The sequence below is a fragment of the Phascolarctos cinereus genome, unplaced genomic scaffold (assembly GCF_003287225.1).
Source record: "Phascolarctos cinereus isolate Bilbo 61053 unplaced genomic scaffold, phaCin_HiC Scaffold_5;HRSCAF=322, whole genome shotgun sequence".
Lineage (NCBI taxonomy): Eukaryota > Metazoa > Chordata > Mammalia > Diprotodontia > Phascolarctidae > Phascolarctos > Phascolarctos cinereus.
The window spans coordinates 153,122,008-153,144,770 of NW_027555958.1; the positions used below are offsets into that span (position 1 = coordinate 153,122,008).

Consider the following 22,763-nt stretch of genomic DNA (forward strand, 5'->3'; position numbering starts at 1 on the left):
TGGGAAGTGTGCACGGATTGGGCACTGGCCTTCAGAATCAAGACCTGGGTTCAAATTTTAATTCAGACATTTGCCAGCAGGCTGTGTCTAAGCAATTAGATTAATTTCTATGACCCTCAGTTTCCTCATCTGCAAAAACAGGATAAGTGCACCTACCTCACAACAATGTGAAGATGGATATATGAAGTGCTATACAAGTGCCAGATATTATTGTTGCTGTTGTTATTATTATTATTATTATTATTATTATTATTATTTTTATTATTATTACTGTTTTCCTTCTTTCTGTGGCCCGTGAAGTAATTTCTTCTTACATCCCCATGCTCCAGAAATAGGAACGGCCAAGGTGAGCTTTCTCGGGTTCTTGGGTATTAAGAGGCCCATTGAGAGAATGAGTTTCTGAAATTGGTAAGCGAAGCTGCTAGATTTCACCCCTCACTAAGGTGCCGGTCCGACAGACTCAACCGAAAGGCGTCGGATCTCGCCGGGGCCTACGATCAGTACAGCCCTACCCTCCACGAGCATCTTCAACAACTCGTTTGCAACCTGGAGCCCGCCCCTTTGCTTGCGCATGCGTATATCCAAGCGCAGGCCCTCACCCTCCCCAGCGGCTTCCTGGTTTGGCCAGTGCAGCCGAGGCGTGGGGCGGAGCCTGGCGCTGACGCTCCACCCCCGTGACTCTCCCAGGGAGCCCGGGACTGAGGGGACCGGAAGTGGAGCAGCCGTCAGTGGTCTCTAACCGTGGGGAGCTCGGACGGACTTGAGGGGGCCGCCGTAGCCACTCCCTCGCGTGCTCGGGCTTTCCCGCGATGGGCTCGAGAGGAGCCCTGCTGTGGAGGCAGCTGCTGCTCGCGCTCCTGCCGGGACTCTGCCTGGGCCAGGGCCACTTGTTCCCCGCCGGCAGCGGCCTGGGCTCAGTTTCGCCAGCGCTGGACCTCCGCCGCCGCCCGGTCCTGCTGTCCGAGCAGCAGGTGCTGGAGGCGCGCGACTTGTCCCTGTCGCTGCTGCAGGGCCAGGGGCTGGGCCCGCCGTCGCTGTCGCTGCCCCCTGATCTGCCCGAGCTGGAGCCCGAGTGCCGGGAGCTGCTGCTGGACTTCGCCAACAGCAGCGCGGAGCTGACGGGATGCCTGGTGCGCAGCGCCCGGCCCGTGCGCCTCTGCCAGAGCTGCTTCCCGCTCTTCCAGCAGGTCACCGGCAAGATGGACAACATCAGCCGAGCCGTCGGGGTGGGTAGGGGAGCGGCCCTGGCCGCATGTGCTGGGGCGGGGCGTCATCTGGGACCCCGGAGCGGGGCGGGGTCTAGGGCTCCCCTAAAGGACTGATCCTTGGCAACCAGACTCAGGGGTGTCTTCTGCCGTTCTCCGGGTCCCCAGCCAGTCAGTCCACAAGCATTTATTGAGAACTTGCTTCGTCCCAGACTCTGGGGATACAGAGACCGAAGTGAAAACACCCCCCGCCCTTAAGGAACTTGCAGCCTAATGGGGGAATAGAGCATGTATAACTACATAATCATATACATGAGGCGAATATAAGGTAATTAGGTGGGAGTGCGCTATCAGCCTCGGGGGTGTGTGTGTATGTATGTATTTATGTGTGTATGTGCTTGGCAAAGTCTCCATTTAGAAAGTGATGCTTGAGTCAGGCAACAAGCATTTATTAAGTCTTTAATGTGTTCAAGCAGTCCTAAGCAGCCGGGGATACAAAGAAAGGCAAAAAATGTGGTTCCTGCCTTCAAAGAGCTCACACTCTGATGGGGGAGACCACATGCAAACAACTATTAACATACAAGATATGTGTACGTCTATGCACACATACAACATATACATAGAGACTCTCTCCTCTCCCTTTTGTCTGTCTTTGTATATGTGTGCCTAGTATATACATATGTTTATATATGTATATGTGTGTGTGTGTGTATATATATATAGAGAGAGAGAGCGAGAGAGAAATCTTGTGTCTGTGTGTATGTACACAAGCATACACAGAGTGAGAATGCGTAGATGGAGGATAATTTCAAAGGGAAGAGATAGGATAGTAAGAACCTAGAAAGGCCTCTCATAGGGATTCTGAGAAGGAGAAGGGAGGAGGCTGTGTATCCTAGATATGAAGGGACAGCTAATGCTAAGGCACAGAGAGGGAAGTTAGAACATTTTGTGTGCAGAACAGGAAGTTGACTGGTATGGGTGGACCTTTATGGGTGGAGTTCAAGGAGAAGAGTAATTAATGGGTAAGAAGACCTCTGGGCTACCATGTCTCTAACCCCCCAGTATCTAGAGTAGTAGGTTCTGAATCCCAGTGTGAACCAATTAATTTGTTGTCTGCTCTTGGTAGAAGACAGTCATTACCATTCCTTCCTCTTAGATTGTAGGATCATAGATTTAGAGATGGAAGGGACCTTAGAAACTAGTCGAACCTCCTCATTTTACAGATGAGGAACTGAGACTTGAAGAGAGTGAGTGAATAGTTAACATTTATGTAGTGCTCTGAGGTTTGCAAAATGCTTTGTGTATTATTTTGTCGTATTATCCATACAATAACCTATTATCTCCTTGCAGGTGAGAAATATGAGACAGGCAGAAGTGACTTGCCTGGGGTCACGTAGTTAGTTAATAAGCATCTGAGGCAAAGTTTGAACTCAAGTCTTCCCCTTTCCAAGCCCAGTTTTCTATCCACTATGCCACTTAGCTGCCTCTAAGGTCACATACACTAAGGGACAGAGCTGGATTATTAAATTGCTTGAGAGGCAGCTAGGTGGTGCAGTGGATAAGCGCACCAGCCCTGGAGTCAGTTCAAATGTGACCTCAGACCAAACACTCGACATTTGCTAGCTGTCGGACCCTGGGTAAGTCACTTAACCCCAACTGCCTAAAAAGAAAAAAAAATAAAAAGTAGAAAAATTCCCACTATGTAAATTATGTTTTTAGAAATACACACAAGCAAAATCAATGCAGCTAAAGTGATTCAATTGACACAAAAATGTCAGTTTATATGCAGTTTATATATACTTTTCCTTTCTGTTCTCTTCCCAATAGTTAGCCTTGTGCTACCCTCCTTCCTTAGTTGGAGTCCCCAGATTCTTGCCTTATCCCCATTTCTGACTTCTGGGTTGTTCAGTTTTAGAGTAAAAACCCTTTTTTGCTGCTCTCCTTCCCCATATCCTCTTGCCTCATCTATGGTCTTTACCACCCTCAATTCTAGACAAAACTTCCCATACCTTAGTAGTTGAAGGAGGAGGAACAAATCCTTACAGTTTCCCCAGTAAGTTCGTTCCATCCACATGTACATTCACCTTTTCCATTCTACTACTCATTAAAGGTCCCTTCTTCTTTCATCTCATATACCATTCTAGCCCTAGCACCTAATTTACTGCAATCCTTTACCTAGACCATGGCAGCCACCATCACCTCTGTCTCTATAGGCAGCTGTGGCCCTTACAGTGGATTTTTATTATGATGCGATTGTTGTCTAGTGGAAGGAGTGCTGGTCTTGGAATCAGTAGAGACTTGGGTATAGCCTTACTAGACAGTCTCACTAGTCATGTGACCATGACTAATTTCACCTCTCTGGGCCTTAATTCCCTCATCTATAAAAAATCAATAAATAAGCATTTATTAAACTCCTACTGTATACCAAATACTGTACTACACTGGGGATATAGAGAGAAAAATGAAACAGTCCCTACCTTTGGGAAGCTTATATTTGACCAGGGGATGGAATGTGTACCACTTGTTCACATAGAAGTATATAGAAATAAATACAATTTAAATTTTAGAGAAATATTCTAATAGCTGGGGGTATCAAGAAAGACTTATGTAAGAAATGGCACTTGAAGCTAGCTTTGAAGGAACCTAGGAATTTTAAGTGGCAGAGGTGAAGACAGAATGCATTCCATTCATAGGGAATAATCTGGGCAGAGATATGGAGATCTCAGAATGTCATGTGTGACGAACAATAAGAAATGAGAATAATAATACCTGTAATGCCCACCTCAGAGAGAATTTGAACATCAATTTAGAAAATATGTGTAGAGTGCATTGCCAACCTTGAAGTGTTATATAATTGTTGATTGCTATTATTGTAAAGGTCATATGAGTCAAATCTGGTTTTCCCTTAAAAATTTCATACAAGGATGAGTAACATAAGAGAAAAAACTGTGGACTGAGACAGTCAGGGAAGGCTTCTTATAGAAGATAGAACTTACCTTAAAGGAAATATGGATTTAGATAAGGAAGGCAAAGGATTGAAGGAATGTATTTCAGGCAGGGGAAATGTTAAGTGTGAAGACAGGGAAATAAGAATGACATGTTTGGGGCCCACGAGTAGAGTAGTTTGACTAGGGTTGAAGATAATTCATAATAGTAATAGCTAACATCTAGAATTTTAACATTTTTACTTCACATATGTGACCTCATTTGATCCTTACAAGAGCCCTAAAAAGTAGCAAGTACTTCAAGTAGTATTATATCCTTTTATGGATGAAGAAATTGGTTCTGATAAAGGGTAATTAACTGACTTACCTAGGATCCTCTAGCTATTTTTGGAGGGAGAGATTTGAATACAGATATCTTATGATTACCAGTCCAGTGCTCTTACTACTATACCACATCATCTGTCAACATGTGGAGAAGTGTAGTAGGATATAAAATTTTGAACCAGAAAGAGACTTTAGCAATGATCTATTCCTGTAAAAGGTTATAGAGGTATGATGCCAAGGTCTACAGGTAGTATGCAGGATTGGGCCTAGGTTCTTCGATTCCAAATCCTGTATTTCCATTACATTAGATAGGGGCTAGATTATAGAGCACCTTGAGTACAAGACTGAGTATAGACTTTACTTGGCTGCCTAATATATATACCAGAGATTTTTGAGCACGGGTTGCCATGCAAAACAATATTTTAGGAAGACTAAACTGATAGTGAGCAGAATGTATTAGGGCAGGGAGACCAGTTAGGAGATTAATGACATAATTCTGAGTCTAGAGTGGCAGGGGCCTCTGGATCATAGTGGTGGAGTAGAAAGGAAGGTATACCTATAAGAGGTTTTACTAAGGAAGAATCTTAAGTACTTTGTGATATAGGGGTTAAGATGAGGATAGAGTCAAGCATGAACAAATTTAGGGAATTGTATAATAACTATCTGTACAATTTGTTTCCGTTACTATTAAAATGTTCTGTGGAAAACTTTGAAAATCATTCTATTTAGGTAAAACTGTGCATCATGTTTTCTTCTAGTTCATGTGACAGAACAAAAAGCAGATCTTGGTGATGAAGATGAAAACAAATGCCTTTTTTTAGTCATTTTTGTTATAACTCAGCCACCATATTTTAATTAAATTTTGGTATTAACGTGTAGAAGCAACAATACTTTTGAGAAGCAAAGACTCTGTGCAAGCGTCTAATAGAAAACGGCCCTTTAAAACCAGCCTCCTTAATACTCTGCCAATTTAAATAATGCTATTTTTGTATGGGCCATCCCATACTAAAAATGAGAGCAATTTATATAAACATAAAAGGTAGGTAAGTAGGTTGTTTTGGTTATGGTTTTTCAAACATTTTAAGAAAACATTCTTACAGAGCATTATTTTGAGTTGCCATAGCAGTCTTATATTTCCCTGCTGTCTGAAGTTTGTTAAGTTTTGTGCTGCTTACACTCATCTTTCAAATTTCAGTCTCTTATGATGCAATTTAACATCCTTTTGTAATTTGTTTCCTTTGTTGAATTGAAGTTCTGTGATTAAAGAATTAATGTATTTGATTTCCATTCTTTGAGTGGAATCAGATTACTTGGTTACCTATGTATTGTTTAACACTTTTTTCCCTTTCCTTCTCTGTTTACTTAAACTATTGATTATTACCTCTGTTGTCCTCCCTCCCACTGAATGGCTACTTATGTGTTGTTGGTTCTACAAATCTGACAGTAGGTAAAAAGTTGAGTTGTTCCTGCATAAATCATCCAACTTCTCTGAGCCAGTTTTCTCATCTCTGTAACGGTGGTGGAAATATTTTCATTTTGTTACTCTATCTTACAGGATGGTTTTGAGGAAAGCACTTTTTTTAAACTGAAAAACACTTTGCAAATTGTTGGGCATTTTGTTAAATGATTAATGATAATTGTTTATCATTTATGTAAGATGTGGTGCCCCAATTGTCTATTTAGATAAGTTAAAAAAAATTGTGTGTGTTTTTTTAAACTCAAAGGAATATGTTGTTCCATTTCCCCTTCTCTTTTTTAATTCATTCTAGAATATGTCAGAGAGCCATAATTGTGCCAAAAATCTCTTGATGTTGGACAGGATGCAAATTGTAGTGATTCTTTCTGAATTTTTTAATACCACGTGGAAAGAAGCAAATTGTGCAAGTAAGTAATTATTTCCATTTAATATTGTTATCATGATTCTGAATTACAAAAACAGGTTTTAGTTAATTATTTGACTTAATTGACCTGTTCTTATCATAAGTATTAAATAATTGGTGACATAGTTACAATGCAGTGAACACAGGTTAGGAGAGTTAGGAGACATGGGCTCAAGTCCTACCACAAACTAGTTAAATAACCTTAGACAAATCTTTGTGCCTCCATTTCCTCCTCTGTCAGAAGAATGTCATCATATTCTACCTACTTTTCAGGCAAGTTGTAAGGGTAATTATCACATATCAGCATGTTAGAGCTGGACAGCATCTCAGTCATCATCTAGTTCATTGATGTCGTTTGATTATTGATGGGGGTGTTAGGTCATAGACAGCATGAGTGATTTGCCCAAATGCAAGCATACAACAAAATGTAAAAGTGCTTCAAAACAGTATAAAATGTAAGGTATTAAATGTAACTGTAAAATAGATATGTAATTCTTAAAATGTTTTATAGGTAGACTTTTCAAAGTACTTCTTTGGGTTTTAAAGGGGGTAGAATGTTGGGGACATGAGGGACAATGAAAGCTTTGTGCTAGGACTTTTCAAGAGAAGAAACAATGAGTGGAGTTAAATTTGCTTTAAACTGCTTGATAACTCAAAAGATTCAAAATTAAATTCAGTTAGATGGCATGCATGAAAGTCATACATTTTACTAATAGAGTTCCTTAGATCTTATCAAGAGCCTTTTTTCCTCATTTTAGACATATTTCTAACTAGTCATTTCAATTCAAGTCATGTGCAAAGTAATCTGGTTTCCCAGCTAATTAGAAGTAGAGTTGTTACTAGAAGCAGGTACATTGACAGCAGCAAAAAAAGTGACAGCTAATAGGGAAGAAATATAAACATCATAGAAAGGAGAAAAGTTTTGAGTAGTAATCAGAACTTTACATTTGCAAAGGGGCAAAATGGCCTTATAATCCTGAATAGCTCTACAATAGAGTAGAATAATTGATGTTCATAATAATCCTGAGTTTTTAAGAACTGCTTAAACTTTAGAATATTATTCTTTAGAAGGCAGAGAAGCGTGTAGAAAGAGTTCCATCAGAAATGGTTAGATAGGAAATGCTGGTGTTCAAAGGGAAAAGTTGCCAAGAAAATTCATTGTGTAGAATATATTTCCTTGATGACATCAGATAAATAAGTTGTTACTTTAATATAAAACAATTCACAATATGTTGAGACTATAGAACTGTGTAAAAACTGGATAAATAATTTTTGTAAAATGAAATATCTTTTTTTTTTCAGATTGTTTAGCAAATAATAGTGAAGAACTATCAAACAGCACAATTAAGTTCCTTGATCTATTCAATCAGACTTTGACATGCTTTGAGCATAATCTTCAGGTATTTTAAACTTTTTGCTGAGGATAAGATTCAACCCACTACATAGTATTATTTCTTTGCTTATATTTAATTTAGTATATATGTGTTTGGTAATCTTCTGTTAATTCCTTGAAGGAAGTAGAATGATTTATCCCTATCTCATTCCTCACAGAAACTATTCCAAACCTTTCTTCTTTCATTAAGAGTCTCATACCTCCCCTTCCTCCCACCCCTTTCAGTTGAAGATCCTACTTCTTACTTTACTGGGAAAATTGAGGCCATTAATTCGCTCTTTTTTCCCTTCTCTTAATCCCCAGATCCTTTGACATAACCCTCCACTCTCTCGTCCTTTCTACAAATCTTTAATAATCAAGTGTCCCTTTTCTTGGCCAAGGTCCATCCTCTACATGTGCCCTTGCTCTCATACCCTTCCATCTTCCAGTACAATGCCCTCTTAATCATCTTCTCTAATCTTTAATATCTCTTTTGGCACTTTCACTTCTGCCTTCAGATATGCCCAAGTGTCTCTATCTATCCTTTAAAAAACTAAATCCTGTCATTCCTCTCAAGTTGTTATTTATTGTCTTTCCTTTCTTTGCCAAACTCTTAGAAAAAGCTATCTACACTCACTGTCTCTACTTCTTCCATCACATTTAATCCTCACCCCTGTTTTCAGTCTGGCTTCCTAGTTCATCACTTACCTGGAACTATTTTTTCCAGAGTTGCCAGTGATCTCTTAATTGATAAATCTGATGACTTTTTCTAAATCCTTATCTTTTTTCACCTTCAGCATTTGTTACTGTTGACTGACTACCCACCCTCCTTGATTCTCTCTCCTCTTTGATATTTCCTTACACTGTTCTCAATTCTTCTTTGCTCTAGGACCTACCCCCTAGGTGTGACTGTGCTTGTCTTATATCACAACTCTTTTTCTTTTGGTGACATTGTCTCCCCAAGTCCAAATCACCAACTACATATTTGACATTTCAAACTAGGTATCCCAGAGATATCTCAAATTCAACAAGTCTAAAATATAACTCATTATTTTCTCTATTTCTGAAACTTACTCCTCTACTAAACTTCTCTATTTCTGTTGAGGGCACAATACACATCTTCAGAAAATTAGCAATAACATGACCTACTACCCCAGGATTTAGCTTATATTACTTCCCTTTTCATTGTACCATCCAGCTGTCCTGCCCTGTTCTCTGTTACTTACACATTGCATTCTATCTCCTATTTCTATGGTTAGATATCTAGGGAGAGGAAGACTGAGGAGTCAAGAATGACCCTAGAGTTGTCAACCTCACAGATGGGAAAGATGTTGGTGCCCTTGATAAAAATAGAGAAAGAAGGAAGAAGAATGGACTTGGGAGAAAGCTAGAGTTCTGTTTTGGGCAAGTTGAGTTTGAGATGTATATGGGATTCCTAGTTTGAAATTTCCCTTAAGAAGTTGGTGATGTGTAAACACACACACACACACAGGTTGGTGATAGGGAATTGTAGCTCAGGAGAAAATGAATCTGTGATTAATATACAGACCTAAGAGTCATCTCCATGAAAATAATTAAATGCATTGAAGTTGATGAGGTCTCTTAGAGAATGTAGAGAGAGAAACCCCAGAACTGAGTTTGGGGCATATCCACAGTTATGGGACAGGATATGGATGACAATCCAATAAATAGTATTGGAGAGTGGTCAGACAGGTGAGGTGAGAACCAAAAGATAGCAGTGTCAGAAAAGTGCTGAGTGGAAAGATATTCAGGAGAAGGTAGTCAACAGTAATAGATTCTTTAGAAACGTTAAGAAGTATAGATAAGGACTGAGAAAATGTCATTGATTTTGGAAAATAAAAAACTGATAAAAGTAACAATGGACAGCATACACTTCTCTGTTAACATGAACTTATAGATAATACATGGAGCATACATACATAACAGCACATGGTTTTGAGGCTGCAGTACTACCTAATGGCTTGACAAGCACACACCATTTGTAGTTCATGTATATATTGTTAAAGCCACAATTATTAGTAAATAATTGGTTTTCTCCCTTTTCAGTTCTTTTTCTTTGTTTTTCATAGTTATTTGGAAAGGTTCATTGTCCCGTTGTGATTATTTGTTCTATTACACATTGCCTATAATTTAGTCATCGTTTTTTTTTTTACTTCTCAAAAACAATATCATTCAGCATATTCTTCTGCTCAGTGGTTGGTTATGAAGCAGATGAGCACCAAATCCTGGGCTAGATTGTTGTGTGATTGCTAATTTCCTGAAGATTTAAATGAGCAAAAACCTCTTAATTTGGTGCATATGTTATCATTAACTAAAGTAAGAGTTTTACATCAGTAAGAAGAAGATAATAGCACTTCTGTGTGCTCAGTCTTATTATTCCATGTTATAGCACACCATCTTTTAATACTGTTTCCTGTGCAGGCTGAGAAACATCTATACAATGTCATTGATTGGCAGTCATGCTTCTTTTATGTTGCTTTGTTCCATGTCATGTGTTTTCTAAGTGTGGCTGCTACTATGCCTGTGGAACAGAAAAACAAAAGCTACTCTAGTTGTGCTGCCTACCTTCCTACCAGGGACTGTGGTGACTCTGCTATTCCACATCTTGCTCTGAGTGCAAAGTACCAACTGGGACCTTTTCCAGTATATAGCTGGGGTAGGAGAGGGAAAGGACATAAGCCATTGTCATCTTCGTCTTCAATCATGTAGAAGTAGCAGTAGAATCTGAAGAAGAGCCATGTTAAATAGCAGGTGGAGGGAGGGGAGGGAAGGGAAAGGATGTAGCAAGGAAAACCTTTTCAAGTTGTTCCTTAACACAAGCATTTGTTATACCTTCCATTACCTACATTCTTTTTCCTCTAATTGAAAAGGGAACTGCTAACTTATAATAAATATATTTTCACCCTTGTAAACAAATAAACCCAAATGAATTTATTGAAATAAGGCAAATCTTTCAAAGTGGTAAGATTTTTTCTTTAACACACACACTTGTGTATGTATGTGTATATATGAGATATCTTTATATATCTGATGTGTGTATGTACATATGTGTATATATGAAGTCTTTTGCAAAAATTGTATTCCCACAACTCATTATGACATTGAAGTGGCTCTGGGTTCCTAAAGGGAAACTCCAGCAGTGAACTCCAAACTGAGAGGACTTCCAAGGATTGGCTCACAAATTATTTGTCTTTGTCCAAGAAGTTTGTCACTAAAATGTTCATTGGAAGGTGATGGATTTTCAGCCATAGCAATCTGCCATGTACTAAAGTATAGAAAAGCCACAGTTTTGTCACTTTAGAGAATGAGACACCAATGAAATCACAGATGCTTGAAGTTTTAAAATGTGTTATATATATTATGTATGCTTTCTTTAGGGAGATTTGACCAATTTTCTCCAGCAAAGAAATTACACAGAAGTGTGCAAAAACTGCCAGGAAATATACAAAACCCTGAGTATGTTTTATAGTGAGCTGCAAAAAAAGAATGAACATGAGAATAAGGCTGAACCTGGAACACATCTATGCATTGATGTGGAAGATGCAGTAAGTGTTTTGATTCTGTTGTCATATAATAGAAATGGCTTTGAAATAGAATCTGCCATCCCCTTACCTTTTTATTTATGTTCTAAAATTAACAGTGCTATCCATGTTGTTTAAATTCTTGTTGCTAGAATAATAGTTCATTTATGTAGTGTGTCATCTCACAATTTATAAAGTACTTTCCTCACAATAATCCCCTGAGTGTAGTTAAATCATCATTGTCCACATTTTACAGATGAGAACACCAAGGTGCCCATAGAAGTTCAGTGATTTTTCTGCAGTTAGTTCTACAGTGGGAGAGCTTGTTCTTGAACCCAATATTCTTTGCTCTACATCAGTGATGGCAAACTCGAATAGAAATGGGTTCCTGCAGGGCCACATATTGACTTAGAAAACTAGAAACTAACATATCTGTTTTATCCTATTTTTATTTATTTTGTTAAACATTTCCCAATTATATTTTAATCTGGTAGCTCTGAAATTTTGTGGGCAGTGAGTTTTACACCTGTACTTAATACCATCTTGCTTCTCTTTTGAAGTCACACAGTAGTGTCACCTAGGAATGGAACTTTTTGATTTTTTACTAACACTTTTACGTAGCTTTATTTCAGTCTGTAGCATACTTATAATTAATAGAGACAGTCCCTATTTTTTTTTACCACAATGCTTTCTGTGAAACTAAGTGATTTGCAAACTAAAAATATAATTTTCCCCCACAATGGTTAAACTTGATTACATTTTGCCACTAGATGGTGCATGTGTATTAGTAAAGGGTTACTTCATCAATTAATGCAAATATCTGAGTACCTACTATGTGCACACCACCCTGCTAGGCCCTGGGAGAAATACAAAGTTGGTTTCATGGAGCTTTGACTTCTGACATAATTTATGGTGAATATCAACTGAAACTGAAAAATCTGTGCCTGGAAGTGAGGAATATAATATCAAAGAAGGGGGAAATGAAATATAGAGGATGTTATTTAGGAGCCTTGGATAATTAGATTGATGAAATGTAAGGTGGTAAAAAAAACCAAAACCCAAAATACCCAACCAAGAAATACCTGTATTCTTGTTATCCAGTTTTGTCTACCTCAGTTTGAAGCCCAAAATCTTTAAAAGGATGTGACTAGTACTAGGATGTTTTGGACATTATTTCGAACTTGGGACATTAAAGTTTCTTTGTGAGAACATGAATAAAATAACTTAAAAGGAAGCCAAGTTTTAATTCTCTGATAGATTAAATTTTATTTGACTGTCAATAGATTTTTAGGTTGTAGATGTGTTCTGAATCCAAAACATCTTAAGATTAGAACAAAAAAAAATTCTAAGAGTACATGAATGACATATGTTAATGTATGCTATGGTTTCATGTTATTATTTTTTAAAATTTCAGATGAATATTACTCGAAAACTTTGGAGTCGAACTTTCAACTGTTCAGTTCCCTGCAGTGATACAGTTCCTGTAATTGCTGTTTCAGTGTTCATTCTCTTTTTACCAGTAGTTTTCTATCTTAGTAGCTTTCTTCACTCAGAGCAAAAGAAAAGAAAACTCATTTTGCGTAAGTAGCATTAAGAATGAATGAATGAATGAATATTGAATAAGCATTTATTAAGCATTTACTATATGCTAGGCACTGTGCTAAGCAGTGGGAATATAAATACAGGCAAGCAAGATTGTCCCTGCCCTCCAAGAACTTATATTTTAACGGGGGAAAATACATTAAAGAAGGCTAGAGGGAAAAGGTAGTATATCTGTAGTAGCATGGTTTGAAAATGTCTGGGAAGTGGTGTTGTGGTTTGGTTTGGGTTGAGATAAAGTGAAATCTCATATATCAGAGCCAGAGGTCCCAGGGGTAGACTCTGTCCGAGTTCCAGTGGGAGGGGGTGATGAGGATGTACAGGCAGTTTATCCAGCTAGCATTTATTAAATTCCTGCTACCTGCCAGGCAGTGTACTAAGCTCTGAGGATACAAAGAAAGTTTAAAAACAAAAAGGTCCCTCTTCTCAAGGAGCTCACAGTCTAATGGAAAAGACAACATGCAAGCAATTATGTACAAATGAGATATATACAGGATACATCAAAGGTAACTCAGAGGTAAGGCATTAAGATCAAGGAGGACTAGGAAAGGCTTCTTACAGGAAGTGTGACTTTAGCTGAGATGTGAAGGGAAACCAGGAGACCAAGATCAGGAGGGAGTATGTTCTGGAGGTGGGGGACAGCCAGGGAAAATGCTTGGAGTAGGGAGATGGAGTGGCTTGTTGAACAAGTAGACCAGCATGGTAGGATCATAGAGTATGTGGAGGGGAGTGAGGTGTAAGAAGACTACAAAAGTAGGAAGGAGCCAAGTTGTTAAGGGATTGAAATGCTAAAAAAAGGATTTTATATTTGCTCCTGGAGGTAATAGGGAGCCACTGGAGTTTATTAAATAGGGAGGGGGAAGGGATGTGGTCAACCTGAATTTTAGAAAGATCAATTTGATGATGAGTAGAGGATGGATTGGAGTGATGAGGGACTTGAGGCAAGGAGACCAACCTGCAGGTTATTTAGGAGTGAGGTCCTAGACCAGGGTGGTTGCACTGTCAGAAGAGAGGAGGCATATATTAAATGTGTTACAGGGGGCAGCTAGGTGGCGCAGTGGATAGAGCTCAGTCTTGGAGTCAGGAGGACCTGAGTTCAAATTCGACCTCAGACACTTGATACTTAACTAGTGTGTGACCCTGGGCAAGTCACTTAACCCCCATTGCCTCACTGGAAAAAAAAAACACCCAACCAAAAAAACCCTGGGATGTTACAAAGGAACACTAGGATTTGGCAACTGATCAGAAATGGGAGAGTGAGTGAGAATGAGGAGTTGAGGATAGCAGTGGCAGTGCCCTCAACAATAATATGGAAATTAGGAAGAGGGAAATATTTTGGGGAGTGGGGAAGAGCATGAGTTCAGCATTGGACATGTTAAATTTAAGATGTCTGGGATATCCATTTCAGGACTTCTAAAAGGCAGTTGGAGATGGGGAACTAAAGACTGGGAGAGAGGTTAGGGCTGGACAATCATCTGCATAGAGATTATATTTAAACCCCTGGGGTGATGTGGATGAAGAGCCAACAAAGGAGCCAGAGAAAGACCAATCAGGCAGGTAGGAGGAGAACCAGAAGAAAGCAGTGTCATGAAAACCTCTGAAGGAGAAGAGGATAATTGACAGTGTCAGAGTCTACATAGAGGTCAAGAAGAATGAGCTTTGAGAAAAGGCCATTAGATGTGGTAATTGAGAGGTTTCAGGCACCATGGTTTGGCAGGGGTTCTTAACTCAGGTCCACAAGCTTGTTTTTTCAGTATTTTGATAACTATTAAAATATTATTGGTTTGCTTAGTAATCCTATGTATTTTATTTTTTCGTTGAAAAACTTTCTGAGAAGAGTTCTATAGCCTTCCTCAGACTGCCACAGGAGTCTATAACATACAGAAAAGGTTAAGAACTCTTGCTTTAGGAGTATTCAATTTATATATAGTACTTTACAATTTGCAAAACACTCTACATTTTTTTATTTGATCTTTACAATCATCCTGTGAGATAGGTACTACAGTTATAATCTATTTTAGAGATGGGGAGACTGAAGCATAGAGAGACTAAGTCGAATAGCTAGTAAGTGTCAAAGATGGATTTAAAGCCAAGTCTTTCTGATTCCTAAGTCAAGCACTCTTTCCATGTTTTTAAGGTAAATCATCATGCATTTAACTTGAAAAGAGTCTTCAAATCAAAATATCAAATGCATGGGCTTGTTGGGAGGTGTTGGATGTGGGAATCACCAAATAATATCACAAAAATAAAATTGGTCATATCTTAAAAGAATTGAATTGACTGGTAACCAGTGTAGCTGGCAGTCATTTCTGAATCGGCTGATCATGTGCCATCAGAACACTGGCTTATTATCAAAGGTAAAAATAGACACCAAATTAGATGAAAGAGTAAGAAATGAAAAGAATAGCTTGAACCTGAGGTATGTAAGCAATTTATTGGTGTAAAAAATGGGAAACGCCTAAAGAACAGAGCACCAATAGAGGTTGTCACTATTTCCCATAGGAATTTGACTAATATCTAGATAGACTTCTGAGTTTCCTTCAACTTCTAGATCAGTGATCTTATAAAAGTCATCACCATTTTGAGGAGGCACAAAAAAAAAGGCCTGGAAATCACCTCAGCCAGTAAACATTTGATCTCCTTGTCTTATAGAGATATGGCAACCAAGGGCCATACCTGTTTTAAAATATAAACTTACTGACAAAATTATATAAGGAAGGATGGGAAAGAGTAGGGGTAGTATTCCCTCATAAAATTGTGAGCAGCAGTGAGTTTACAAAAAGCTTAATACAAGTTCCAATTAATCTAGACATTCTCAAGATCATTTGAGGATAAAATTAAAAAGAGGGTGGTAGCTGATAAATGGAAAATATCTGCCATAATTTCTACAACAATTTGCTTCATCGATTACAATGGAACTACTACATTTAAACTCTTGTTATAATAGTACACAGTATGCTGTATATTTCCTTTTCTAGATATTAGTGTTGTATTTCCTCAAATATAGGAAAAGCCTCAAACAAGATTAAATATAAACTAGCTCTTTGCTGGAGATGACAGGATTTTATGGGCATTGGGGGATTGATTTTTGAAGATATCTGAAAGATATACTTATTTGGAAAAATGAAATCACATATTGCTACTGAAAAAAAATTGAGATGTTGAATAACTCTTGAACCATATGCCTACTTTCTTATCTCTGCAAAATCTTTTTTAAAAGTAATTTACATATGAGTCAAGGATATCGATAAAAATACAAGAAAGGAGAAAGCAAGCAAGCAGGTTTTCACAAATGGTGTTCTACTATATATAGATCATGTTTTTATGGCATTCCATTGACTAAAAGATGTAGAGATTATAAGATCCAATTGTGCTTACTGTTTGTTGACTAAAAGCATTCAATTCAATAAAGCAAAATGTAGCCGTCGACTCCTTTGACAAGGTGTCTCTCATTTATATATATACATACATAACATGTGTATGTGTGTATATATATTTCACATATATATGTATATTAGTATCTTATAAGATTCCTTTGATTTTTTAAGCCCTCCCTCCCCCAAACTTTCCAGTCTTCTTAAGTTTTGCATCCTCATATATACTCTGTCTGCAATCCAGTGAGACTGGACTCCTTGCTGTTCTAAGAAGAAACTCCTTTTAACTCTGTGCATTTTTGCTGTCTGCCCCTCTCCCATCCCTGGAATGCTCTTTTTCCTTGTTTCTTCCTTCTGGCTTTCCTGGCTTCCTTCAAGTACCAGCTAAAATTTCACCTTCTACAGGAAGCCTTTCCTGATCTGCCTTAATTTGAATATCTTTCTTCTGATGATTAATCCCAATTTATCCAGTATATAGCTTGTTTGTACATAATTGTTTGCATGTTGTCTTCTCCATTAGACGGTGAGCACCTTAAGAGCTGGGACTTTCTTTTGCTTTTCTTTGTATCCTCGGAACTTAGCACAGTGCCTGGTACATAGTGACTGACACTAGAGAAAACTTTGGTTAATTTGTTATTAATATCAATCAGACGAGATAGACGCTCATTAAAGATGTTTGTCATGGCCATGGTGGTCATAAAGGACCGCAACTCGGATTCCAGATGGAGGAGAGGTTTCCTTCCAATGGTAGGCTTCTAGATGCTCCTGTTGCAGGTAGCATTAGATAGATAACATTAAATACTTAACATTGCAGAACTTCCTAAATGAGATCCATAATTACTTCAAAGAATTTGGCCTAACTCTCCAATTATGAAAACCATGTGTTTGAAGAGTACCTTTGTCAAGACTATAACATGATGAACTGTGCAGAGCTAGTGAGATACTGCAGATGGACAGAGAGATGTGACCAGAATTAAATAGGAGGAAGAGAGTAGGCTGGTTTGTATTGGGGAAATTGCTCAGTACTTTTCAATACCCTAAAATTCTTTCTAAAACAGAAATGTTTTTGATAACAATATTATTCTGGTGATATTATATGGGTACAAATCCATGGAGTTCAAGAAATCAGAATTGCCCATCACTCAAAGATCAATGGAGGGATATGGTAGGGGTAAATAGGCTGCAGCATCATCACTTAAGAATGTATACGAAAGGTACATAAAAGATGTCATTAGAGAAATAATATCAAAAAGAGAAGGTGGGCTAGTCAGGTAGGGAGAATAAGGGATGACTGTACTTAGACTGTGTGATAGATTAGCATATGTAGTGTTAGGAGATCTAGAAAAAGACCCTCTGCACATTTGGTGGACTTTTGGGGAGACTTTATTAGCAGAAATGAAGTCATACAGACTGTGAAGGCAAACATGGGTTGGAAAGATGGGCAGTCTGCGTGGAGGAAGTACCCATGTAATGAAATAGCAGATCTATTAAGTTTTGAAGTAGTTGGTGATATTGGTATGACTGTCTTTTGTTGTGTGATCCAAGAAGACAGAAATTATGCCTGCTTAATTCACTTTTTTGCTTTTGTTTTTATTTGTCTTTTGTTTTTTGCTTCTAGCAAGCCATTTGCAGCTAAATGCTTTTAGGAGTTGAGGAAGATGAGGAAATTAGGTTCATTATGCATTTTTAAATATGCAATATTCTCATCCCAACTTAAAATATAGACATTTTCATAAACTCAATAATCAAATTGAGTAGACTTTAATTAAACTTTTATTTTTTAATTCATCTAGCTAAGCGTCTTAAATCCAGTACCAGCTTCGTAAGCATTCAAGAAAATTCAAACTAAAGCCAAAAAAAGGTGAACTGAAATTATATACCATGAATAAATGGTTGAGGAAGCAACCTACGCAGAAAGAAGATAAGTCCATCTACGTTAATCAACAGTTCTGTTACTGACTGCTAAATGAGTTAAGGTAAAAATCTTAATATATGTCAGATTCTTAACTGTGGGGCTATGTGGGGATTTTAAGCTCATTATAAAATGAGACTAATCTCTTCCCATAGGTTTTTTGTACTTATTTTGGGGCCCCTTTGTTGGGTTAAGATTTTTGTATATGCCATGTGTAGCAATGGTTATCTATGTTACAATGCTTTTGTATAGTAACAAATAAATGTAAGTGTAGTTTTTGTTTAAAGGCATGTTGATCCTATTTAACCTTTTATAGGGTAAATATCTCAAATAGGAAAACAAGCAATTTTGAAATTTAGATATTTGGCTTATAATTAGCAAGTACTTTATTTGTTGATCTTAATGATTTACATCCAAGATATAGAAAAGGAAATATACTCCCTTTTAAACAACATTAAACACATCACTGAGAGGAGTGAGTGTGCTGGCCATTCTACATTTGCTATAAATGGAATTCAGCAAAAACGATAATTAATCTCCACTGTAGTACTGTTCAATATTTACTAATCTCTTGGTCATCTGCATGCAGTATTTAACTAAAATTTCTAATTTTACTAAAGTAATTTTTGAAACTACTTTAAACTTTTCCAATAATTTATAAAAGAAGGCACTTTAGTATGTAAATCTAGGAAAAGATTTATAGTGATTGCCTTGTTCTTACATACCTTTTAGGAACAGTATTTAACAGTATGTTTTTGTCTTTATTTTAAAACAAATTGGTATTATTCAACTACTATAACCTAAGTTTTAATAATTTAGGGCACAAAGATGTTCTTTGCAAACAAAGGAGCTGCATTTTTAATCAAATTTTACTGCTTGGTACCTTATTGCTTTATTACAGCATTAAATCAAATGAAACCATAATTATACCATTCTAAAAATGTAGCTTTACATCGAATTTTTGTGTTAGGGTACTGGATAGATGTGGGGGAATTTTTTTGGGGGGGAAGTGTGGAGGGAATATGACAAGGAAAATCCAAGCCACTTTAGGTAATAGAAGCATAAGTGACTCGGAATATTTAATTTATTCTAATATTATTAAACTACTAATGTTTGATGGCACAAGCCTAAATGGCTCAAATAAGTAGTGTATTAATATAATTCTTTAATTTTCATAATTCTGTGAAATGTATGTAGTTGAAATGAAGATAGAAGTTTCACCAAGCTTTCTTTTAAAAGTCAATCCTATTTTCTGATATTTAGTTTAACTTAAAAAATAGCTTAGTGTCAGCATTTGGCACCTATTCTCAGGTTTTTAGAGTTAGGGTTCTTTATTAATGCTTTTTTCATTTTGCTGTTGTTTGACTTAAGAAAATATGAAAATAATTGTTCTTTGTAGGAATTCATTTTTGGTAAAACAGTAAGAGACTTCATTTCCATGTCTAAGTTATATGTATGGTATATGAGAGAAGGCTGATTCTTGGCTGTTTAACAGAAAACAAGTTTTTGTTCTTTCCTGGGCTCCATTCCTAAACTTTCTGGATTTGTTCAGCTGCCACCTTCTATGCTGTTGCTAATAGCATTATCTTGATTTGAAGAATCATATGATTGAGTGCTGTTGAAAGCAATCTTTTATTAATGCTAACAAAACCAGTTTACATGTCCAAAGTTAGAGAATGACAGCTTTGATACTCTAAGTAGTGGCTTCACGGCTAAGTAGTCATGAAAGTCATTACTTTTGGATATGGTAAATAAGCACTTTAAAAATGAAAGGGCAGCCTTCATTTTTCTTCTGACTGACTCACGTGACTTTAGAAATGGCAGTCAAAACAAACTTCTGAAATGATCCTGTTTAAATATTGCATAATCATTGCATAGTTCTACATTCTGGAAGCATAACATACATATATGTTCCTAAAGTATGTTAAGTTGCATTAACATGGTAGGTTTTAAAATAAATTACCTAAAGGAAATTTCAATACTGCTTTTGATTTTTTTTAAATACCACTGTTTCCAGGTTGTAATTTCACATTGCACTTTATTGAGTTTTCAGAGCCTTCTTTTGAGTATTAGGCATTTGTATTTCAACTGAAAATAAAAGATATTTACATTTTTGGGTAACATTTTAATTTAAAATAAAAATTATATGTAAAATTGTGAAGTATTATGCAATATCACTGTAGTTGAATCTGATTATTTTTACCCTCTGTTTAGTAACTGTTATTTCTAATAGGACCAATATTTTTGTAATAGCATATAGGCAGTTTGCATTCTCTACCATACTTCCTTCTTAAAGCTACATGAAAGCATGTTGGATTTGTAAACAGAGGTCCTGGGTTCAAATCCAGTTCTGCCAGATACCAAGTATTACCTGTGTGACCTTAGACAAATCACTTAATTTCTCTGGGGCTTCAGTTTTCTTATCTATAAACAATGAGAGAGTTTGGTTAGATCACCCCAGAGGACCCTTCTAATTCTATGATCCTTTAATCTACTTTCCTTGGGGAGTAATATTAAAATTGGTAGTTCTGTTCCAGGCCAGGGATCATACATGATGAATAATATGTCCGAAAATACAAAGATACAATATGTCAGAAAATACAAAGGTATGATAACAAGTTTCTATAATAACAAAATAAAACTATACTCCAAGTCATAGAATTTAAGAATTGGAATGAACTTTAGAGATCAACTGATTCAGCACCCTCATTTTACAGATGAAAAAATTAGGCACAGAGGGATAGAGAGACTTGCCTTAGGGCACACAGTCCATTGCTCATTATAACACACTGCCAGTCATAGGTATGTTTTTAAAAACTGATATATATTGATTAGTCAAGGAACCTCGATATTGCTATGAATATATGTACACCATATTAGAAAAGACAATCATACTGTATCGTAAATGTGATTTATCTAAAATTAGTATGCTAGCTTTAATAAATATGTCTAATTAACTTCTGTTGCCTTAGAATTTGTAAAGTTTGGGGTGGGTGGGACAGATGACTTAGATGGGCCATTATGTCTTATTTTTTTAAAAAATTGTCAATATATTTTGTTTTGACATAACAATCTCTTTCCAGTACTTCCTCCCAGATAGTACTTTGCCTGGAAAGAAAAAAGTTAAATAAAACTGATATAGTGATTGTGAAAAATTGAACATGTAACATTCTGCATTTAGTTTGCTAAATTTAGTTTACTCTTCATAGAAAGTGAAGAAATGTACTTTTACTCTTAATAGAGGGGAGAGAAATGTGCTTTAAATCAGCATCTGGAATCAACAAAAATTGTATTTGATCTAGTTTCTATTGTTTTTTAGTACTCATTTCTAGGGCCTAATTGCCTAGATTCACTCTTCCTCCAAGGCTGAATTCAGGAGTCATTTCATCCATGGAGCCTTCTGTATAACTCCCTCCACCTTTCCTCTCACTGCCTCCAATTAAAAATGTTTTTTTCCCTCCTCAGATTCTTCATAGTACTTTGCCTCATTTCTCCTTCATACATTTCTTTCTTTTTTTTTTTCAGCCAAAGACAAGTTTATTAAAGATCCACCATATTAGCCAGACTCTTAAGGAATCTGAGCATCTGTGAGCTATTGGCTGGATTGTAAAAAGCTGAGCAGTGGCTAGATTTTAAGAATCTAAGCCCACTCTTTCTTATATCATAGTCATTTGTGTACTTAGGATTATAGATTTAGCTCGTTTTACAGATGAGAGAACAGTTCTAGTGAAGTTAAGTTGGTTTTTTTTTTTACACAGCAAATAATCAGGATACTAACTCAAGTCTTTTGACTTCTCCTTTCCATTATACCATACTGTCTCATGCTTACCCTCACTTTTACACAGTAAACTGATTAAAAATAGGTCTGTACTGAATTTATCTCTGTGTGTCAAGTGCCATATACTGTGCTTGATAGTTGTTGAATTTTAATTTGATATGGAAAGCTTGGAAAAGGGAGTTGATCAAACTGGCAAAGATGGTCAAAGAAGCAAACAAAAAACAGATCCAATTATTGTTGGAGGTGCCGTGGGAAGACAGGCATATTAATATTCTGTTAGTGAATTGGTTCAGTCATTCTGGAAAACAACTTGGACCCCAACAATACCATTACTAGGCCTATATTGTAAAGGGATCAAAGAGAAAAAGGACTCGTATTTCAAAGTCATTTATAGCAGTTCTTTTTGTGATGGCAAAAAAACCGAAAAACAGCCCTAGAAGCCAAAGGGGTGTGGGTGTTCATCAATTGAGAAATGACTAAAAAAATAATGGGAATGTCACTGGGCACGTCTGTGCTCTTAGACATGATGAAACCTAGAATGACTTATATGAACTGATACAAAATGAAGCAAGCAAAACCCAGAGAATAATTTATACAATTATAACATTGTAAAAATGAAAAATTTTGAGACTTAACTCTGATCCACACTGTGACTAAGCATGATTTCCAGAGGGCTGAGAGAAACAGACTAAATATGTAGATGGAGACATACATTTCTGGACATGGCCAATGATGAAAATTTGGTTTGACTATGCATGTTCGTTGTAACAGTTTTGTTTCTCTTATCTTTTTCTTTTGGATGAGGGGCAAGGAGGGAGGAAAAAAGCATGCT

The 22,763-nt window shown here is 37.1% G+C and overlaps 1 protein-coding gene across 1 annotated transcript; it reads left to right on the forward strand.

Annotated features, from left to right (window-relative positions):
- The first annotated feature begins 669 nt into the window (after nucleotides 1-669).
- OSTM1 (osteoclastogenesis associated transmembrane protein 1) lies at nucleotides 670-21,110 on the forward strand. Its single transcript, XM_021008168.2, has 6 exons — nucleotides 670-1,226; nucleotides 6,244-6,358; nucleotides 7,657-7,754; nucleotides 11,125-11,292; nucleotides 12,683-12,848; nucleotides 18,035-21,110. Exons 1-6 carry the CDS (start codon nucleotides 810-812, stop codon nucleotides 18,088-18,090), a joined length of 1,020 nt encoding a protein of 339 aa, XP_020863827.1. The 5' UTR covers nucleotides 670-809; the 3' UTR covers nucleotides 18,091-21,110.
- Nucleotides 21,111-22,763: the final 1,653 nt, after the last annotated feature.